This window comes from Oncorhynchus masou, chromosome 19 (genome assembly GCF_036934945.1).
Source record: "Oncorhynchus masou masou isolate Uvic2021 chromosome 19, UVic_Omas_1.1, whole genome shotgun sequence".
NCBI lineage: Eukaryota > Metazoa > Chordata > Actinopteri > Salmoniformes > Salmonidae > Oncorhynchus > Oncorhynchus masou.
Window position 1 is genome coordinate 32332071 of NC_088230.1, and position 23299 is coordinate 32355369.

The 23299-nt window shown below is 44.4% G+C and overlaps 1 protein-coding gene across 2 annotated transcripts; it reads left to right on the plus strand.

The window, feature by feature from the left end:
* The first annotated feature begins 3347 nt into the window (after window positions 1–3347).
* On the plus strand, window positions 3348–11022 carry LOC135506185 (N-myc proto-oncogene protein-like). Of its 2 annotated transcripts, none has more exons than XM_064925668.1 (3): window positions 3348–3484; window positions 3868–4555; window positions 8133–11022. In XM_064925668.1, the coding sequence occupies exons 2-3, from the start codon at window positions 3889–3891 to the stop codon at window positions 8921–8923; spliced, it is 1458 nt and encodes a 485-aa protein (XP_064781740.1). In that variant the 5' UTR covers window positions 3348–3484; window positions 3868–3888; the 3' UTR covers window positions 8924–11022. The 2 variants fall into 2 exon arrangements, with proteins under 2 accessions (XP_064781740.1, XP_064781741.1); XM_064925669.1 differs by having other exon boundaries at window positions 8136–11022.
* The last annotated feature ends 12277 nt before the right edge of the window (window positions 11023–23299 follow it).

The following is a 23299-nucleotide window of genomic DNA, read 5'->3' on the forward strand; positions in this document are numbered from 1 at the left end:
CTTAGGGGTTCTTCTCCAGGTTAATTTCTCTGTAGGTGATGGCTTTGTTATGGAAGGTTTGGGAATTGCTTCCTTTTAGGTGGTTGTAGAGTTTAATAGCTCCTTGGATAATTAGCGTGTATTGCTAATTTTATGTTCCTTTTGATGGCATAATAGGCCCTTCTTTCCTTGTCTCTCAGCTCGTTCACAGCTTTGTGGAAGGTACCTGTGGCGCTGATGTTTAGGCTGAGGTATGTATAGTTTTTGTGTGCTCTAGGGCAATGGTGTCTAGATGGAATTTGCATTTGTGGTTCTGGCGACTGAACCTTTTTTGGAACACCATTATTTTTGTCTTACTGATATTTACTGTCAGGGCCCAAGTTCTGACAGAATCTGTGTAGAAGATCTAGGTGCTGCTGTAGGCTCTCCTTGGTTGTGGACAGAAGCACCAGATCATGAGTCGACATTTGATTTCAGATTCTAGTGAGGTGTGGGTGAGGCCTGGTGTTGCAGACTCTTCTAGTGCTCACGTCAATTCATTGATATATTTGTTGAAGAGGGTGGGGCTTAAGCTGCATCCCTGTCACACCCCACGGCCCTGTGGAAAGAAATATGTTTTTTTTTGCCAATTTTAACCACACACTTGTCGTTTGTGTTCATGGATTGTATAATGTTGTATATTTTTCCCCCAACACCACTTTCCCCTCTCTTCTCTCTGCTCCCTCTTACTCCCTTTCTCATCTCTCTCATCACTCCCTCCCTCCCTCCCTTCTCCATCTCTCTCTCTCAGTTTCTCCCTACCTCCCTTCTCCATGTCACCCTCCCTCCTCTCTCTCTCATCGCTCCCTTCCTACCTCTACCACCCTCCCTCCCCCTCTTAGTTTCTCCCTACTTCCCTTCTCCATGTCTCCCTCCCTCTCTCTCCCTCCTTCTCTCTCTCTCATCGCTCCCTTCCTCCCTCTACCTCCCTCCCTCCTTCTCTCTCTCTCATCGCTCCCTTCCTACCTCTACCTCCCTCCCTCCCTCCCTATTTCTCTTTCCCTCTTAGTTTCTCCCTACCTCCCTTCTCCATGTCTCCCTCCCTCTCTCTCCCTCCTTCTCTCTCTCTCTCATCGCTCCCTTCCTCCCTCTACCTCCCTCCCTCCTTCTCTCTCTCTCATCGCTCCCTTCCTACCTCTACCTCCCTCCCTCCCTCCCTATTTCTCTTTCCCTCTTAGTTTCTCCCTACTTCCCTTCTCCATGTCTCCCTCCCTCTCCCTCCCTCCTTCTCTCTCTCTCATCGCTCCCTTCCTCCCTCTACCTCCCTCCCTCCCTATTTCTCTTTCCCTCTTAGTTTCTCCCTACCTCCCTTCTCCATGTCTCCATCCTTCTCTCTCTCTCATCTCTCCCTTCATACCTCTACCTCCCTCCCTCCCTTCCCCATGTCTCTCTCTCTTTCTCTTAGTTATTACTCCCTCTCTCTGACACAGGAACCAGTTCCTATGGGTCACAGGAAAACAAGGGCGAACATCTCATCGAAGCTCCCGTCCAGTCTTCCTTGTCCCAATCCCAGGGAACCGGTGTTCGAGGTGGTATTGGTGTTCCCAGGAAACAGATCCCAGTTCCCACTCTTCTTGCTCTGATAGCAGCTGCTGGTCGTTACCATCCCTCCCATCTTCCACCACTGGTTCTGATAACAACCCTTCAACAATGACTTGACTGCATGGGATTATAGTCTAGTAGTAGTAGAATTGCTCAGTGGTTTAAAAGAGACAATATAGATATGTAGGCCTGTGTGCATGTCTTTTTCTGAAATCACACATATAAAGGTCTTATTTTACTGCTTCTGATTAAAAACCTATCCACTATATCAAAGCTTGACTGCATAGGACTCGTTTCACAGTGGACACAAAAGACATGTAGACCAATTTACGTTTCTTTTTCGATATCCTCTTTGTGATTTCGGTTAGAACAAACATGTTATAGAACAAGTGCTGTGTCATTTCGTTTGGTTGTAAAGTAAACAGAACAGTTTCTCTCAAGAAGTCGATGGGGAATATACTGTATCTGTGCCCGTGCCAATGCGCCGCCCGTGCTCGTAATTACAGATACATTTTCGTCAAACCTGTTATTAGAGTAAGGGAATGGGATGACTGCAGGCTACATTAACCGCTGCCAGTGGAGTTACGTTACAACCCCTGAGCGCAGCTGATTCTGCTCGCCCTGGACATGTGTAGACAAAGAAGACAAAGAATAATATAATGGTAGGTTTAAATCCTATCAACTCAATGTATGGATGTGTTTAATCGGTAGCATATAATGATAGGTTTAAAGCGTAGCCAATCAGCTCAATGTATGTATGTGTTTAATCAGTAGCCCATAGTAGTTAAACATAACAGGTTCATACTTTATCTTCATTATAAAGAACAACAAATGGTTCGACAATTCACCGCAGATAACATACACCAGCGATTAATGCATTGATGCGTTCAAACTCCTGTTATCCTGTGTCCGCGTGAGGGCGCAGTGATACCGACTCTTTGATCATTCTATGCGGTTATCTCAATGCCCCCAGACAATAGTGAGAGTTGAGTTCAGCTCCAGCATTGAGTAGTGTGCCAAGACATCGTGACTTTCCTAATAACAAGACAGTAGAAACAGTGCTTCTACATCTGCATTGCTTGCTGTTTGGGGTTTTAGACTGGGTTTCTGTACAAACACATTGTGACATCGGCTGATGCAAAAAGGGCTTTATAAATACATTTGATTGATTGAGTAAAATACATGATATGATTATCTTTAAACAAATAGCAGGCCTACTTCCATCAAAACGCCATGTTAAAGGTTGCTGGGTAACAAACCATTGTCATATATTAGTGGAGCTTTTATACATAAAATAAAGTCTATATCCTATGCATTTGTCCACAATTTTCCCCGAACAGTTTCTGAAAAGGGAAAGACATTCGTCATAATGGAGGCTCGGGGATGATAATATAATATATATTCTTTGGAGGGGTAATGGAGCCCGTCGCAGGCTATGTGAGGGTTTCCACTAGTTACCACAACCACAAATGTATAAAAATGAAATGTGCTTTTTTGTATTAATTTAAGGTTAGGGTTAGGTATACGGATAGAAGTGTGTTTAAAGTAAGGGTTCATGTTAGGCTTAGGTTTAAAATCACTTTTTAAGAAGATACATTTTTGAAATTGCGGGGATTATGACTTTGTGGCAGTGGTAACTAGTGACGACCCTATAGGAGCCGACACAGCCAGCCCGTCCGCCTCACGCCGCAGCGCTGCAGTCTACCACACTCACCACGCCCCTAAGTGGGTGGAGTCTTCCCTCCAACTGAGAGAGAGGTTTGAGGGACGGCTATAACACTCCATAGCCCAGCACAATGCGTGTCAGAGATCTGTCTGTGCGACACAAGAGTAGATGTGTGCTCCTAATCTAGTTTATCACTGAACTGCGAGAGAGAGAGATTCGACAAAACACGACTCACACCACAACCTCAGTCAACGCGAGGTGAGCATCTTTCAATATTTGGGTGAAAGTGTCGCTTACATTATTTGACTCCGGGTTTTTTCTCTATATATTGACTCTAAAATGGTCATCCTTAATTTTAAAACGAATTGAATTGTCATGTGACTTTAACATAGATATGTGTTTTAATAGTTATTATACTCGCCCACTGTGGTATTATTGTGTGAATAATGCCAAGAAGAGTGGAAAACTGACTTTCCACACATTTTACGCGCACTGGCCTCTGTGCTTTCCAATGGATTTGTAAAACTTTTAGGACTGACTGTAGAAGGTTGTGCATAAGGTGTTAGGTATCTGGTCTTTTCGATAGGAACTTCATGTCGGCGCGTCTTATTCCATTGTGTCTAAACTATCCCTCTTTGCAGGATTTCCAAGTGTGGGATAAAATGCCGGCGATTATAGGTAAAAATTCCGACATGGAGTTCGACTCTCTACAACCCTGCTTCTACCCGGGCGAGGATGACTTCTATTTCTGCGGTCCCGACTCTGCGCCACCCGGAGAGGACATCTGGAAGAAATTCGAGTTGCTGCCCACGCCGCCCCTTTCCCCGAGCCGAGCGGCGCTACCGGGGGAGCTGGCCTTCGCGTCCGGGGGAGACAGAGGCGATTCGGAAGCAGGTCCCATGGGTTTTGGATTAGGCGACCCGCTGGGCTGCGACTGGGCTTCAGAGCTCCTGTTCCTTCCCGAAGACGATATTTGGGGCGCGTCGGACGGAGACCTGTTCGGCGGCTGCTCCGCTTTGGATAGTAACCCCAACTCCATTATCATTCAGGACTGTATGTGGAGCGGTTTCTCGGCCAGGGAAAAGCTCCAGAGGGTGGTCACAGAAAAGCTAGGCAAAGCCATCTCCACCGCGGCTGCCTGTGGAGTTAGTAAAAATGTCACTACCGCCGCGGCCATCACAACCAAGGCGCCGGAGCTGAGTGTGGACCCCACGATAGTCTTCCCTTTCCCCATCAACAAAAGAAACGGTAGCAGCAGCAGATGTCCACCTGGGACGGCCCCCGCCACTACTGCCCACTGTAGCGCAGAGGAAACTCCGAGCGACTCCGGTAAGCAGATACCTTTGGCGAGGATGAATGCGCACAATAGCTTTTGTTTTGGTTACAGTGCCCACAGTACAACAGCAGATAGCATAATAACACAATACTCATCCACATACCCTGTTTTATTTTGTTGAATTGAAGTCATTCTGCTACATTATTATTATTGTTATTATTATTAGGCTAGTGCTAATTGGGGTGATTGAAAGTTCATATGACAGCACAGAATCGGATTACGTAGTTACGTTCCACATGCCGGCAGTAAATGGTGGTGGCAGTGCGTGAGAGTTTATGTAATAGGCAGGCGCTTTATCCGGCAGATAGCTGTAAAATTGGAGGATTGTGTGTATTACTGATTTAGACCCATTCGGCATCTAACAAAAACAACTAAACATACGGGTTGTAAAGGGCAATGTAGGCTCTACTTGACGCCTCCGCGCAGGTAGACGTACAGAAGTAAACGGATTTATTGATAAGGTTCGTTGGAGGCTATGATTGAGCACTTTGCGCAATGATTTGGAAATACATAGGGCTCCATAGGTGTGAACGTTCAACCCGGGTAAACTAGACGTCATTTTGTAAAATGCCATTTATAGCGACTATTGTGTTCGGTGTTGAGGATGTGTGTGGGCGTGGTTTGTGAAGGGGGTCGGTCGATAACAACAAAGTGGACAATAAAACCTTTGTAATAACAGGATAATAGGTTCTTCGAACATTCTTAAATGGTCCAACTTCGTTGAGCATACATGTATCGTTTGGCAACTACCATGGAAGTCTGGTAGGCCAACGAAAAACACACGTGAGTCTTTACTATAGTTCTTTGTGGCGCGTCTGTGAAACGGTAGTGAAAAAAGAGAGAGACTTCCAACTTGGCAGCGCCGCCTCGAGGCTCGAGCTATAGTGCCTTGCCAAAACACACCCCCTTTGACCGGACCGCGGGGAAAGAAAGAGAGCTGGAGAGAGGAGGAGGGGGAGGGCCCATTTTCTTTAGGGGGCTGACAGCTTTGAACAGGCGCTCCCATCTCGACAGCTGTCTCTCTGGCGCCGCTCCACCGCCTCCCCCCGCTGCCCCGCCAGCCTGGAGAAAAAAACATTTGCTAGGGCCTCTTCTGACGCTGGCAGTGTTAAGTCGCGTCTCTCTCTCTTTTATCCGAGCTTACCTCACCATAAAATAGAGTAGTAGACACACCGCATGCTTGAAAGGCAGATACAGACGGTGTCTATAGATACCATCAGATATCCTCTCCATGTTAAATACCTATAGGCACATAATAGGCATTTAGCCCCCAATATCAGATAGAGGAATGGCTCAAGAATCAAATGCTGACACATAAAACACTTATTAGATAGCCTACAGTATTATAGCCTTCAGTATGATAGCCTACAGTATGACAATTTGCAGTATGATAGCCTACAGTATGACAATTTGCAGTATGATAGCTTGCATTATGATAGCCTTCAGTATGATAGCTTGCAGTATGATAGCCTTCAGTATGATAGCTTGCAGTATGATAGCCTACAGTATATTTGGCAAAGGCACCTGTGACATGTGTATCTGTGACACCAATGAAGGATACATGTCAATAGTTTAAAGTGGCTCCCTCGCTTCACCCTCTCATCTTCATCTGCACTGATCTTTTGGAAACCAGGTGTTGGCTTTCACCAGAACAGCTCTTTCACATCATTGCAGGATGAGGAAAGGAGATGAGGAGAGGATGCCACTTTATACTATTGACATCTACCCCTAGAGACCTACACCCTTTACCCCTGAGCCAAATATCATATTGCCCAGACTGTCTCAGCAGAGAGAGTGGGAGAAAATAGGGGGGAGACAAGAGGAGAGGAGAGAGGGAAAAGAGGAGGAGGGGGAGGGAAAAGAGGAGAGGAGAGAGAAAAGAGGAGGAGAGGGAGGGAGGAGAGGAAAGAGGGAAAGAGGAGGAGAGGGAGGAAAAAGAGGAGGAGAGGGAGGGAAAAGAGGAGGAGAGGGAGGGAAAGAGGAGGAGAGGGAGGGAAAGAGAAGAGGAGAGAGAAAAGAGGAGGAGAGGGAGGAAAAAGAGGAGAAGAGAGAGGGAAAGAGGAGGAGAGGGAGGGAAAGAGGAGAGGAGAGAGAGAAAAGAGGAGTAGAGGGAGGGAAAAGAGGAGGAGAGGGAGGGAAAAGAGGAGAGGAGAGAGGGAAAGAGGAGAGAAGAGAGAGAAAAGAGGAGGAGAGGGAGGGAAAGAGGAGGAGAGGGAGGGAAAGAGGAGAGAGAGAAAAGAGGAGGAGAGGGAGGGAAAGAGGAGGAGAGGCCAGACATCCCCATAACCACCCAGCTGAGAACCTGTGGTGTGGTTGTGTTTTGATTCCCGTGCCAACTTCTCAGTGTGTGTGAGAGAGAGAGACGGTCTCCCTTCTCAGTGTGTGTGTGAGAGAGAGAGAGAGACTGTCTTCCTTCTCAGTGTGTGAGAGAGAGAGAGAGACTGTCTTCCTTCTCAGTTTGTGTGTGAGAGAGAGAGAGAGACTGTCCCTTCTCAGTGTGTGTGTGAGAGAGAGAGACTGTCTCCCTTCTCAGTGTGTGTGTGAGAGAGAGAGAGACTGCCTCCCGAGGGTTTGGCCGTGAGAAGTGGGTTACAGTAAGCTGTAAAATGCCTCACTGCTTTATGAACGACTGAGCTGATAATGATAGCTGTTTTCACAAAGGCATTTTAACTGGGGCTGCTGGCCTCAATCACCTGCCGCTTGACAATCCACCACTTCCTCTTCTTACAGCTTCAAAGAGGCCCGCACATGATTATTTATATTAGTTTATTTGTATTACGTGATAAGTCTTCTGATAAGTCACGGCTGTAATGTCTTGGCTCGGGTGTACTAAAGATAAAGAAGCCGGGAAATATTGAAAAAGGTCAACTTACTTTTTTTTGAAACACCTCAAGATAAAACTGATCAGGAATATGACTGTTAAATGCTTTGCATATCTCGTTTCATCACCACTAACTGCCTAACTGGGGATGTCAGAACCTTTTCAAGAGAGAGTGAACAGGGACACAACTCAAACATTCAAACTGTAGACGATAAAGATGAGCAGGAATAGCCTGAAAAACTAGAAAGAATCCAGCTGGTCTACAAGATGAAGCATGTAAAAAGCCTGTGGGCCAGATTAGTGACTGACAGTCAGCAATAAGAGAGTTGAGCAATGCTCTCACTTTTCCCACACACACACACACACACACACACACACACACACACACACACACACACACACACACACACACACCCACACGTGAGCCCATCTCATATGTAGATACTCTATTCTATACTATCTATTGCATCTTACCCTATGCCGCTCTGACACTGCTCATCCATATATTTATATATTCTTATTCCATTCCTTTACACAGGTAGAATTGTTAGATATCACTTGTTAGATATAGCTGCACTGTCGGAACTAGAAGCACAAGCATTTCGCTACACTCACATCTGCTAACCATGTGTATATGACCAATTAATTGGATTTGACCTGTCACCTGTGAGCACACATAGGTGACATAGTTCCCACAGTTGACTAGTCAGAACGATTAACCAACTCACACTTCTTGTTTCCTTTCCTAGAAGAAGATGATGAAGATGATGATGAAGATGAGGAGGAAGATGAGGAGGAGGACGATGACGACTCAGACGGCGAAGAGATCGATGTGGTCACTGTGGAGAAGCGGCGTGGCTTGTCGCCAATGGCGACTGGCACGGTCACCATCTCGGTGCGGTCGAAGACGGGCACCACTTCTGGGGCTGTGGTCTCATCTGGTGTCGTGAGCCGATTCGTCAGCAACCGGGGGTCAGCGGGGTCAAACTGTCATGGGCAGGAGTTGATCCTCAAGCGGAGCTCAGTCCACCAGCAGCAGCACAACTACGCCGCTCCCTCGCCGTACGCCTCTGACGACGACCACGCGCCCCCCTCCAAGAAACACAAGTCATCTAACGCTCCTCGTCAATACTCCCGTGCCACCTCTTCATCATCATCGCCATCATCCTCGACATTCTGCGGCTCCCTGGCTGTGCCATCATCAACAATGCCGGGTTCTAGATCCAAACGCCACGTCAGCGGTGCCAGTAGCCCGCGCGGCGGCTCCTCCGACTCCGAAGATTCCGAACGCCGGCGAAACCACAACATCCTGGAACGCCAGCGGCGCAACGACCTGCGCTCGAGTTTCCTTGCGCTCCGCGATCATGTGCCCGAACTGGCGAGGAACGAGAAGGCGGCCAAGGTGCTGATCTTGAAGAAAGCGGCGGAGTATGTGTCGTCGTTGGAGACAGATGAACTGCGGCTGACTCAGGAGAAGGACAGGCTGCAGGCACGGAGGCAACAGCTGATGAAGCGACTCGAGCAGGCCAGGACATGCTAAGACTTTATAGTGGCACACACACACACACACACACACACACACACACACACACACACACACACACACACACACACACACACACACACACACACACACACACACACACACACACAGAGAGAGAGAGACATAGACACACACATATATAAAACAAGCTTTTCTTAAAACTGCATTGTTGGTTATAGGGCTTGTAAGTAAGCATTCCACTGTAAGGTTGTATTCGGCGCATGTAACAAATAAAATTTGATTTGATATATACACATGGACATAGACACACACACACACACACACACACACACACACACACACACACACACACACACACACACACACACACACACACACACACATATACACTCAGACACACCCAGATGACCCCCCTCGCTTTGTCTCAACTTATATACATGTATACACACACACACAAACACGTGAGCGACAAATGACGGGGTGGACGGGACATTCACTGACGCCACTTTTTTTGCACATTTGTTGACGTTAAGAATGTTTAGGGTTCTACGTTTTTCAATCCGGTCACATTGAGAAGAAGGAAAGAAGAGAATAGAAGGAGGAGAAGGGAAGAAGAGAGGGAGCACGCTCCTCTTGGGCCTCTCTCTATTTCTTGTTGTTTCTTGTTGTACTCAATGTGACACTTATAGCCCTAACCCAAACCAGGTGACTTTCAAAGGGGTCTTGTTCATGAGGGCACATCGTGGCAAAATGTTTTGCAACGGAAAGTGAAAATAAGCATTTCTCAATGGACACGATCAGGTATTCCCTCTCTGTTTCATTCCATTTTGCTCCATTGTGTGCCTAATGAATACACACTGGGCATAGCGTCAGTTGGTTGGAGAGTTCAAAGTTCACACTTAGTAGCAGAAAATGCTTTCTACGCCTTCACAGCTGCAAACAGAAGACACCTGTACACCAGGAAACCGTGGTATAATGTGCACCTTGCTAGCCGACACTTTTGTAAATAACAGTACTGTAAATAACAGACAAATACACTCAGAATCTGCCTTGTTTTATATACATTTTTATCTTTGAGTTTTTATACATTTTATGTCCAAAAGCTGCCAATAACTAGACTGGAAACTTTATTAAAAAAGTACTGCAATGCCTCGAGGGCAACGAAACTTTGTAATATAAAACGTCTCCCACCCCCCTGCTTTGTATTGTACCATGATTCTAATTCTACACCTTTATGACCCTTTTGTGTGACTGTGATACATACTACATTTGATAGTTATATTTTCGTACGGAAAATGAGTTTTCGGTAGATATCTCTTTATCTCATCCTTCTTTTCTTCCTCTCTCTTTCTCTGTTCTACCACCTTTTCTTCCTCTCTCTTTCTCTGTTCTACCACCTTTTCTTCCTCTCTCTATCTCTGCTCTACCACCTTTTCTTCCTCTCTCTATCTCTGTTGTACCACCTTTTCTTCCTCTCTCTATCTCTGTTCTACCACCTTTTTTCCTCTCTCTAGCTCTGTTCTACCACCTTTTCTTCCTCTCTCTATCTCTGTTCTACCACCTTTTCTTCCTCTCTCTATCTCTGTTCTACCACCTTTTCTTCCTCTCTCTATCTCTGTTGTACCACCTTTTCTTCCTCTCTCTATCTCTGTTCTACCACCTTTTTTTCCTCTCTCTAGCTCTGTTCTACCACCTTTTCTTCCTCTCTCTATCTCTGTTCTACCACCTTTTCTTCCTCTCTCTATCTCTGTTCTACCACCTTTTCTTCCTCTATCTATCTCTGTTCTACCACCTTTTCTTCCTCTATCTCTGTTCTACCACCTTTTCTTCCTCTCTATCTCTGTTCTACCACCTTTTCTTCCTCTCTCTATCTCTGTTCTACCACCTTTTTTTCCTCTCTCTAGCTCTGTTCTACCACCTTTTCTTCCTCTCTCTATCTCTGTTCTACCATCTTTTCTTTCTTTTTTTTACTCTCCATTTGTTTAAATATTTGTAACTGTCTGGTGCATAGACCTTTCTGGGTGAACGGATATAAGATGTTTTTTTTTTCTTCATTCATATAATTTACATGTAGTGCTCCAACTCAGCACTTTGAAATACCTCATTTTGACAAATAAATAGACATTGAAAATTAACACCTCTGTGTGTGGACATGAGTCATTCGTCGCCACTGATACTGTGAACTACACATCAGTGGAAGTATTTAAATATCTCTGTCTCTCTGTATGTCTCTCTTTCTGACTCACTCACTCACTTACTTTAAAGTCAAGAAGCTTTATTGTCATGAAAAATGTGAGAAGTAACATTGCCAAAGCAAACATGAAGTAGAATATAAATCAATACCAGGTTTGTATACTGTTTCTCTCCATCTGTCTGTAGGGGTTGTATCATTAAAGGTCAATTCCACCACTTTTCAACCTCAGTTTCATTATCTCCAGCACAATACCAGTGTCAACATATTTGAAAACAACGCATTTCTACATTTTGTAGAAAGAAATTAAAGAATTTGACAAACAATTAGTTTTTTAAACTATGAGATACGCTGGGACGTGGGGAGCAAGACAATACCCTCCCTAGCTAGAAACTAGTTGTAGAAAATACCCTCCCTAGCTAGAAACTAGCTGTAGAAAATACCCTCCCTAGCTAGAAACTAGTTGTAGAAAATACCCTCCCTAGCTAGAAACTAGTTGTAGGTTTTGAAAATCATTGTTTTTCTTTCTTTTAATCCTACCCTGTGATGTCACAGAGAAGCATTTTTTTAGGACTTTTCTTCTTCTCTTTTTAAAACACAGATCATAGAAATGCCTAGTTTTCACGTGTGGACACTGGTATGGTGCGGGAGATAATGAAAATTGGTGGAATTGCCCTTTAAGAGCCCCATCAAGCTCCTATCTTACCATCTCTGTTTATTTGACTGCCCTGACAGACTAGTGTCTGTCTCTCAAAGGGAAAATAGCTGAGTCCTTAGAATCCATTGCCTCAGCAATCTCTATAAATCTCACCACAACCACTCGCACACACACTTCAAGTGGATATGAACACACACACACACTCTGCTCTTCCAAAATCTTTTGCCACCGTTGCCATGGAAACTGGCGCAGCTGCGGAGTGGCAGGCAGCGAGCATGAGTGAGTGTTTTGATTTATTTGTGTGTGTGTTTTCGGTGTGCATGTGTGTATTTCTCTGTTTTAGTGTGTGTATGTGATTTCTGTGTCCCTGCTCATGTGTGGCCTGTCTACTGATCTCTCTTCCCTCCACTACAATACCAGAGCAACGCTGTATACTATTTACAAACATCAACCACATGGCTCTCATCCCCTTCTCTTGCCTCCCCCTTCCCCACCCTCTTCTCTCGCCCATCCCTCCTCTCGCCACACTCTACTTCAGCCAGCCACGTGTCACACACACAGACACACAGACACAGACACAGACACACAGACACAGACACACACACACACACACACACACACACACACACACACACACACACACACACACACACACACACACACACACTTCTCTCTGGAGTCATGTCAACACCCTTTCTCTCTGGAGTCTGGTCAACACCCTTTCTCTCTGGAGTCTGGTCAACACCCTTTCTCTCTGGAGTCTGGTCAACACCCTTTCTCTCTGGAGTCTGGTCAACACCCTTTCTCTCTGGAGTCTAGTCAACACCCTTTCTCTCTGGAGTCTAGTCAACACCCTTTCTCTCTGGAGTCTAGTCAACACCCTTTCTCTCTGGAGTCTGGTCAACACCCTTTCTCTCTGGAGTCTGGTCAACACCCTTTCTCTCTGGAGTCTGGTCAACACCCTTTCTCTCTGGAGTCTAGTCAACACCCTTTCTCTCTGGAGTCTAGTCAACACCCTTTCTCTCTGGAGTCTAGTCAACACCCTTTCTCTCTGGAGTCTGGTCAACACCCTTTCTCTCTGGAGTCTGGTCAACACCCTTTCTCTCTGGAGTCTAGTCAACACCCTTTCTCTCTGGAGTCTGGTCAACACCCTTTCTCTCTGGAGTCTGGTCAACACCCTTTCTCTCTGGAGTCTAGTCAACACCCTTTCTCTCTGGAGTCTAGTCAACACCCTTTCTCTCTGGAGTCTGGTCAACACCCTTTCTCTCTGGAGTCTAGTCAACACCCTTTCTCTCTGGAGTCTAGTCAACACCCTTTCTCTCTGGAGTCTGGTCAACACCCTTTCTCTCTGGAGTCTAGTCAACACCCTTTCTCTCTGGAGTCTAGTCAACACCCTTTCTCTCTGGAGTCTAGTCAACACCCTTTCTCTCTGGAGTCTGGTCAACACCCTTTCTCTCTGGAGTCTAGTCAACACCCTTTCTCTCTGGAGTCTGGTCAACACCCTTTCTCTCTGGAGTCTAGTCAACACCCTTTCTCTCTGGAGTCTAGTCAACACCCTTTCTCTCTGGAGTCTAGTGAACACCCTTTCTCTCTGGAGTCTAGTCAACACCCTTTCTCTCTGGAGTCTAGTCAACACCCTTTCTCTCTGGAGTCTGGTCAACACCCTTTCTCTCTGGAGTCTAGTGAACACCCTTTCTCTCTGGAGTCTAGTCAACACCCTTTCTCTCTGGAGTCTAGTCAACACCCTTTCTCTCTGGAGTCTGGTCAACACCCTTTCTCTCTGGAGTCTAGTGAACACCCTTTCTCTCTGGAGTCTAGTGAACACCCTTTCTCTCTGGAGTCTAGTCAACACCCTTTCTCTCTGGAGTCTAGTCAACACCCTTTCTCTCTGGAGTCTGGTCAACACCCTTTCTCTCTGGAGTCTAGTCAACACCCTTTCTCTCTGGAGTCTGGTCAACACCCTTTCTCTCTGGAGTCTAGTCAACACCCTTTCTCTCTGGAGTCTGGTCAACACCCTTTCTCTCTGGAGTCTAGTCAACACCCTTTCTTTCTGGAGTCTGGTCAACACCCTTTCTCTCTGGAGTCTGGTCAACACCCTTTCTCTCTGGAGTCTAGTCAACACCCTTTCTCTCTGGAGTCTAGTCAACACCCTTTCTCTCTGGAGTCTGGTCAACACCCTTTCTCTCTGGAGTCTGGTCAACACCCTTTCTCTCTGGAGTCTGGTCAACACCCTTTCTCTCTGGAGTCTAGTCAACACCCTTTCTCTCTGGAGTCTAGTCAACACCCTTTCTCTCTGGAATTTTGAGGACCACTGTCATAATAAAATACATAGCCTACATTGTATATTTATTTATGCCTTTGTACCCGCTCTCTGTGTCAAGTTATCCCTCTTTGACTAGGAACTGAATGTTCTTGTTGAATTCCTGAAAAGAGAGTGCAGTATGGGGACAAATGATCAATTAGTTTAGGATTCCACCATGTTTGGATTGAGACACCTGGAGTGGGGGGGGTCTTACTGTCTGGTGGATTACATAACAGGGGTCTGGTGTCTTTGTGTGTGTGTGATCTCAGGGAGTCATCCCCTACCATCTGCTAATGGTTTATATCTTATCCTGCCTGCTTATAAAGGTTAGGGTTAAGGGTTAGACCTGGCTGGGTTTATATCTCATCCTGCATGGTTATAAGGGTTAGTGTTAAGGGTTAGGGTTAGGGTTAAGGGTTAGGGCTGGCTGGGTTTATATCTTATCCTGCATGGTTATAAGGGTTAGGGTTAAGGGTTAGGGTTAGGGTTAAGGGTTAGGGCTGGCTGGGTTTATATCTTATCCTGCATGGTTATAAGGGTTAGTGTTAAGGGTTAGGGTTAAGGGTTAGGGCTGGCTGGGTTTATATCTTATCCTGCATGGTTATAAGGGTTAGTGTTAAGGGTTAGGGTTAAGGGTTAGGGCTGGCTGGGTTTATATCTTATCCTGCATGGTTATAAGGGTTAGGGTTAAGGGTTAGGGTTAGGGTTAAGGGTTAGGGCTGGCTGGGTTTATATCTTATCCTGCATGGTTATAAGGGTTAGGGTTAAGGGTTAGGGTTAAGGGTTAGGGCTGGCTGGGTTTATATCTTATCCTGCATGGTTATAAGGGTTAGGGTTAGGGTTAGGGTTAAGGGTTAGGCCTGGCTGGGTTTATATCTTATCCTGCATGGTTATAAGGGTTAGTGTTAAGGGTTAGGGTTAAGGGTTAGGGCTGGCTGGGTTTATATCTTATCCTGCATGGTTATAAGGGTTAGGGTTAAGGGTTAGGGTTAAGGGTTAGGGCTGGCTGGGTTTATATCTTATCCTGCATGGTTATAAGGGTTATGGTTAAGGGTTAGACCTGTCTGGGTTTATATCTTATCCTGCCTGGTTATGGGTGAAAACAACCTTTTTGGGCAATAACACATACAATTTTATGAGACTGTATGGATTCTGAAAAACAATTATCACAGTTGAGAATTCAAATGGTATAATTCAACTGGTATACATGTCCTAATATGTTATATACACACACACACACACACACACACACACACACACACACACACACACACACACACACACACACACACACACACACACACACACACACACACACACACACACACACACACACACACTGTACCCTCACACTTGTGTTACAGTAAAGCTGCTCTTCCTCCTGACATGAGGTTAATTGTTTATGTTGTGAAGTTGAAGTCCCTGGCCAGCAGTCTCCTGCATTAAGCAGACATATGGCCTGGGCTTCTCCCTGATTAATACACATTATCCCCCTGTCTGCCTGTCTGCCTGCCTGTTGCTCTTTTCTCTCTGACTGTCTGTTTGCTTGTCTGTGTCTGTCTGCATGCCTGTCTCGCTCTCTTTGTAAGCCTGCCTGCCTGCCTGCCTGCCTGGAACATCTACATTTTAAAAAGTCTAATAATTCCATGTGATATAGTACACCTTCACAATAAATCCATTATTTATTATAGACAGGTCTAAGAAGCATGATATGAAACATGATATGAAGAAAATGTAGTCTATTTCAGAAGAACAGAACAACATACTCTGAGTTGTCCTTATGTTAGCCAAATGGCTGTGGGCTACACTAGTTCATTTAGCAGACCAGATTTGCTTAGCATTCCCTGGCATTATTTTATAGTATGAAGAATAAAATTTAACAAAGCTGAATAAAATAGAAAGGATATTTTCTCCAAATTATTTGAGGGAGTGCGCACGGCTATTCTGTGTTGAGCGGTTAACCAAGAAATAGGTATTCATATATGCTTAATTTAGAGTTATTAATGTAACTTTAGTTGTTCTACAAATGTTTGAGCTATATGTTTAGATGTTTAATACATTGTAAGGCTGCATGACGCAACTCTAATGATGATTTGAAAAAAAGTTGCTTGAAAAGCATGAGCTCTGCTTTGTGTTTTTGCGTAGGCAATACACACTGTATCAGTCACTCATTCACAATTTGACAAGCAATTGATAATGTCTAGAATGTCACAGCGGCATCCCCTTTGTGTGGCCGTAATGCACCCTAAAAGAAATCCATTCCTTATGCGGTCATTGGCCTTTGTGCTCTTCTCCCTGAGTGCTGCGTGCTCCATCACATGACCGGGTCTTTCTCACAGGCTACAAGTGAAGACGGGCACATCAGGGACGCAACTGCTAAACTATTAGCCTATTTCTTCACATTATAAGCGCAGCACTGCCCACATGGTAGTAGGCTATAAGCGTGAATGTTCCATTCATGAAGTGTTTGATTAGATTTTTGAATACATTTGAGTGGATGTCAGAGTGATTAGAGGGACAATAGAGTGCTGAGTGCCAGGCAGTTAGCAAGTTTAGTAGGCTACTAAGGACCATCAGCAGCATCAGAGCTTGGAGAAGTTTAATTACTGTGACTAAACGATGCATGAAAACACACACAGCGTGCCAGGGTAGTTACTTTTCGTGTGTGTAAGTGCCTTACAGGTCCATTTGATACCATTACAACTAGCAACACTGACAACACTGTTTATGTAACCGCTGTGAAATGGCTCGCTAGTTAGCGGGGTGCGCGCTAATAGCGTTTCAATCGGTGACGTCACTCACTCTGATACCTTGAAGTAGCTGTTCAAAGGGCCGGGGCTTTTGTGGAGCAATAGGTAACAATGCTTTGTGGAAGGCAGTTGTTGATGTGTACAGAGGGTCCTGGTTCAAGCCCAGGTAGGGGTGAGGAGAGGGACAGATGAAGAACTGTTACATCACTGTTATTGTTCTGGAGAGACATGCAATCTGTATACAGTATGTTAACTGTATTCAGTATGTTAACTGTATACAGTTTGTTATCTGTATTCAGCATGTTAACTGTATACAGTATGTTAACTGTATACAGCATGTTAACTGTATACAGTATGTTAACTGTATACAGTATGTTATCTGTATTCAGCATGTTAACTGTATACAGTATGTTAACTGTATACAGCATGTTAACTGTATACAGTATGTTAACTGTATACAGCATGTTAACTGTATACAGTATGTTAACTGTATACAGTATGTTATCTGTATTCAGCATGTTAACTGTATTCAGCATGTTAACTGTATACAGTATGTTATCTGTATTCAGCATGTTAACTGTATTCAGCATGTTAACTGTATACAGTATGTTAACTGTATACAGCATGTTAACTGTATTCAGCATGTTAACTGTATTCAGCATGTTAACTGTATACAGTATGTTATCTGTATTCAGCATGTTAACTGTATTCAGCATGTTAACTGTATACAGTATGTTATCTGTATTCAGCATGTTAACTGTATTCAGCATGTTAACTGTATACAGTATGTTAACTGTATACAGCATGTTAACTGTATTCAGCATGTTAACTGTATTCAGCATGTTAACTGTATACAGTATGTTAACTGTATACAGCATGTTAACTGTATTCAGCATGTTAACTGTATTCAGCATGTTAACTGTATACAGTATGTTAACTGTATACAGTATGTTAACTGTATTCAGCATGTTAACTGTATTCAGCATGTTAACTGTATACAGTATGTTAACTGTATACAGTATGTTAACTGTATTCAGCATGTTAACTGTATACAGTATGTTAACTGTATTCAGCATGTTAACTGTATTCAGCATGTTAACTGTATTCAGTATGTTAACTGTATTCAGCATGTTAATTGTATACAGTATGTTAACTGTATTCAGCATGTTAACTGTATTCAGCATGTTAACTGTATACAGTATGTTAACTGTATTCAGCATGTTAACTGTATTCAGCATGTTAACTGAATTCAGCATGTTAACTGTATTCAGCATGTTAACTGTATTCAGCATGTTAACTGTATACAGCATGTTAACTGAATTCAGCATGTTAACTGTATTCAGCATGTTAACTGTATTCAGCATGTTAACTGTATTCAGCATGTTAACTGTATACAGTATGTTAACTGTATTCAGCATGTTAACTGTATACAGTATGTTAACTGTATACAGTATGTTAACTGAATTCAGCATGTTAACTGTATTCAGCATGTTAACTGTATTCAGTATGTTAACTGTATTCAGCATGTTAACTGTATTCAGCTTGTGTGTGTGTGCATTGTATTCCGCAAGACGTGGCCAACCTCTGCCTAGACAAAGCATGCCCAATGTACCACAACTGCCTCTGTTTGCCGAGGGCCTTGCCATTGATACCAGGGGGCCAACCATCTGGTGTGGGTCAGGGAAATATAGTCACAGGTGCTGGGGGAGAGTGCGTGCGTGCGTGCGTGTGTGTGTGTGGTGTGTGTGTGTGTGTGTGTGGGGGGGGGGGGCGTGGAAGGATAAGCAGAATAGTGTTAAGGGGGGTGAGGAGAGGTTGTTTGGGGGAGTGCTTTGGTGTGAGGGCTGAGGAGAGAGCTTTGGGGTGAGGGAATGGACACTATGTGGTGAATCAGGGGGGAGAAGGGAGGTGGGGTTTACTCAAGGGTTGCCTGCTGCTGTAGGGGGTGTGGCCCACACAAAGGGCAGTGAAGCTCCAGTAATTACTGAGAACACAGAGGAGAGAGAGAAAGAGAGGGGAAGGGTGGGTGACAGAGAGAGGGAGGGAGGGAAAGAGAAGGAGGTAGAGAGAGAGAAAGAGAGGGGAAGGGTGGGTGACTGAGAGAGAGGGAGGGGGGAAAGAGAAGAGAAGGAGGTAGAGAGAGAGAAAGAGAGGGGAAGGGTGGGTGACTGAGAGAGAGGGAGGGGGGAAAGAGAAGAGAAGGAGGTCGAGAGAGAGAAAAGAAGAGAGGGATGGTAAGAGAGAGGGAGGGAGGCACTGAGCGTTTGATCAAAATTGACCAGAGTCTGAGGAGATTAGCATACAGATGGTACTGTAGTACCGCCACCAAAACAACGTTCTCCCTTTCTATTTCCCCCCCACTCTCTCTCTCTCATACACACACATGCAGAGGGGATTCATTGAAAAATCTTTGAATAGCCTTTCAAGTGGATGTTTTGAAGGGAAAAAAAGATGGCCTTGGCAGGGAGAGAGAGAGAAACTCTGCATGCAGAATTCTGCAAAAATATCCTCTGCGTACATCGTATATCACCAAATAATGCATGCAGAGCAGAATTAGGCCGATTCCCGCTAATTTTCAATATCCAGAACAGAGACGTTACATTCTACAACCACGTAAAAGGAAGCGATTCCGAAACCTTCCATAACAAAGCCATCACCTACAGAGACATGAACCTGGAGAAGAGCCCTTAAGCAAGCTGGTCATGGGGCTTTGTTCACAAACACAAACAGACCCCACAGAGCCCCAGGATAGCAATACAATTTGACCCAACCAAATCACGAGAAAACTAAAAGATAATTATTTGACACATTGGAAAGAATAACAAAAAAATGGAGAAAACGAGAATGCTATTTGGCCCTAAACAGAGAGTACACCGTGACAGAATACCTGACCACTGTGACTGACCCAAACGTAAGGAAAGCTTTGACTATGTACAGACTCAGTGAGCATAGCCTTGGTATTGAGAAAGATCGCCATAGGCAGACCTGGCTCTCAAGAGAAGACAGGCTATGTGCACACTGCCCACAAAATGAGGTGGAAACTGAGCTGCGTTTCCTATGCTCCTGCCAAATGTAGGACCATATTAGAGACACATATTTCCCTCAGATTACACAGATCTACAAAGAATTCAAAAACACACCCAATTTGGCATCTTCCCCAATATTTGGAACCAAGGACTGATCACACCAATACACAAAAGTGGAGACACATTTGACACCAATAACTACCGTTAAAAATCAGACGACGACAGACGACGTATTCACCCTGCACACCTTAATTGACAAACAAACCAAAACAAAACATAGGCAAAGTCTTCTCATGTTTTGTTGATTTCAAAAAAGCTTTTGACTCAATTTGGTATGAGGGCCTGCTATACAAATTGATGGAAAGTTGTGTTGGGGGGAAAACATACAACATTATAAAATCCATGCACACAAACAACAAGTGCACGTTTAAAATTGGCAAAGAACACACACATTTCTTTCCACAGGGCTGTAGGATGAGACAGGGATGCAGCTTAAGCCCCACTCTCTTCAACATATAAATCAACAAATTGGCGAGGGCACTAGAACAGCCTGCAGCACCAGGCCTCACCCTGCTAGAATCTGAAGTAAAATGTCTACTGTTTGCTGAAAATCTGGTGCTTTTATCCCAACCAAGGAGGGCCTACAGCAGCACCTAGATCTTCTGTACAGATTGTGTCAGACCTGGGCCCTGACAGTAAATCTCAGTAAAAATAGGTCCAGTTGCTAGGACCACGAATACAAATACCATCTAGACATCGTTGCCCTAGAGCACACAAAAAACTATACATACCCCGGCCTAAACATCCGTGCCACAGGTAACTTCCACAAAGCTGTGAACGATCTCAGAGACAAGGTAAGAAGTGCCTTCTATGCCATCAAACGGAAAATAACATTCAACATACCGATTAGGATCTGACTTAAAATACTTGAATCAGTTATAGAATCCATTAGTATGGTTGTGAGATCTGGGTTCTGCTCACTAACCAAGAATTCACAAAATGGGACAAACACCAAATTGAGACTCAGCATGCAGCATTCTGAAAAAAATCTGTGTACAATGTAAAACACCAAATAATGCATGCAGAGCAGAATTAGGATGATACCCGCTGATTATCCATATCCAGAAAAGAGACGTTAAATTCTACAACCACCTAAAAGGAAGTGATTCCCAAACCTTCCATAACAAAGCCATCACCTACAGAGAGATGAACCTGGAGAAGAACCCCCTAAGCAAGCTGGTCCTGGGGCCAGTGGTCAGGCAGGCAGAGTGGTCAGGCAGGCGGGATCAGAGTCAGGGGCAGGCACTGGTTGACTTGACAAACAAGACGAACTGGCAACAGACAAACAGAGAACACAGGTATAAATACACAGGGGATAATGGGGAAGATGGGCAACACCTGTAGGGGAGTGGAGAAAAACACAAGGACTGGTGAAACAGATCAGGGTGTGAAACTATGTATAGACTCAGTGAGCATCGCCTTGCTATTGAGAAAGGCCACCGTAGGCAGATCTGGCTATCAAGAGAAGACAGGCTATGTGCTCACTGCTCACAACATGAGGTGGTAACTGAGCTGCACTTCCTGTGACCATAAAAAATTGAAAACAAATACAATTTTGATAAAATCCAATATCTATTTGGTGAAACACCACAGCGTGCCATCACAGCAGCAAGATTTGTGACCTGTTGCCACAGGAAAAGGGCAACCACTGACCAACGCCATTGTAAATACAACCCATATTTATGTTGATTTATTTTCCCTTTCGTACTTTAAACCATTTGCACATCATTACAACACTGTATATAGACATAAAATACATTTGAAATGTCTTTATTCTTTTGGAACTTTTGTGATTGTTATTTCACTTTGTTTATTATCTACTTCACTTGCTTTGGCATTGTAAACATATGTCTACCATGCCTATATAGCCCCTTAAATTGAAATTGAGAGAGAGAGAGAGAGAGAGAGAGAGAGAGAGAGAGAGAGAGAGAGAGGGAGAGAGAGACAGAGAGAGACAGAGAGAGACAGAGAGAGAGAGAGCAGGTTCAAGGAGAAGATCAAAATGGGGATGTTAAGGCCCTAGAAGTAGAGTTACTAGAAGGGACAAAGCCTATTCTATGGGACTCGTCCTTCATCCCACTAGTATTAAGTATCATTATGACTCTACAACTTCATTCAAGTTAATCACAAAAGATTAACCTAATTTCATGTAAAATAAAAAAAGCTTCTCAAACCCATCTGTATAAGGCCTTCACAATTGGGTTTAAAGGGCATGTACCAACTAGTATCTCTGAATGAATATAATAATGTTTGTTTGGAACCATTCACCTGTCCATTGGTCCATTCAGGTATTCTGAATGGGCTTTAAATGCCATTGTTGTACTGCACCGATCGCGTGAGCGGCGTCCTCTCATGCTAGCCCGGCTATGCTTTGAAGCCATTGTGTGAGGTAAAGCTAACGGCTGTTAAGCGGCTGGGCTAAGTGTCCCTCAAACTGTGTGTCACTCCCCGATCTCCTGTGGGACATGACATCCAACGATTGCGTTTCATCTCTTCGGTTACTTGACCAGTGATAATAGTGTGCCATTGTCATTGTTCGTCGCTATGGCTGTGTCACAAATGGCCCCATATTCAATATGGGGCAGCAGGGTAGCCTAGTGGTTCGAGCGTTGGACTAGTAACCGAGAGGTTGCAAGTTCAAATCCCCAAGCTGACAAGGTACAAATCTGTCATTCTGCCCCTGAACAAGGCAGTTAACCCACTGTTTCTAGGCTGTCATTAAAAATAAGAATTTGTTCTTAATTAACTAACTTGTCTAGTTAAATGAAGGTAAAAAATATATATCGTGCACTACTATTGACCAGGGTCCACAGGTGTTATTTGTGATGCAGCCATAGTGACGGTTGCTACCAGGCAGATGTGCAGTACAACTATGACAACATGCCTTATCTAACATCTTGTAGGTCAGGACTTTCCCTTCTATACTTCTAATCAGGGAAGTGGGACAGCAAGGCACACCGGTAGCAAAACACTTTGAAACGGAAAAATAACAATTAGTGTATCTTATTAGACACGTTCAGGTTTGTGCCTCTCTGTTTCAGTCTGGTTGGTGCCTGACGAACATGACCCATGGACTGGCTGGCCAACTGAATTGCCAGAACACAGCACTCATGGGTAGAAGGGTGGCAGTGAAATACTTCTGTTACAGGCCATTTCTTCATGGAAACTATCGTTGCAACTGTATTTTTATGCTGGCATTTAGACCACTTCATGGTAACCGCTACTATATGAAGCGTTTCACGGTTAGCATTACACATTGTTGTGTTCGGCGCATGTGACAAATAAAGTTTGATTTGAATGTATAGTATGGTTTTACAGGATGCTGAATGTATTGTGGTCAGCATAAAACCAGTTGTAGTCTGTCAGGGTTTGGGTTTGGATGAAGGATAACGTGACACAGGATAACTTGACACACCTACATTTTC

What these genes read in the sequence shown, in the direction of transcription:
- LOC135506185 (XM_064925668.1), top strand. Translation starts at nt 3,889, where the DNA reads ATGCCGGCGATTATAGGTAAAAATTCCGACATGGAGTTCGACTCTCTA. An exon ending in GGAAACTCCGAGCGACTCCG is followed by an intron (nt 4,556 to 8,132) that starts GTAAGCAGATAC and finishes TTCCTTTCCTAG; the next exon opens with AAGAAGATGATGAAGATGAT.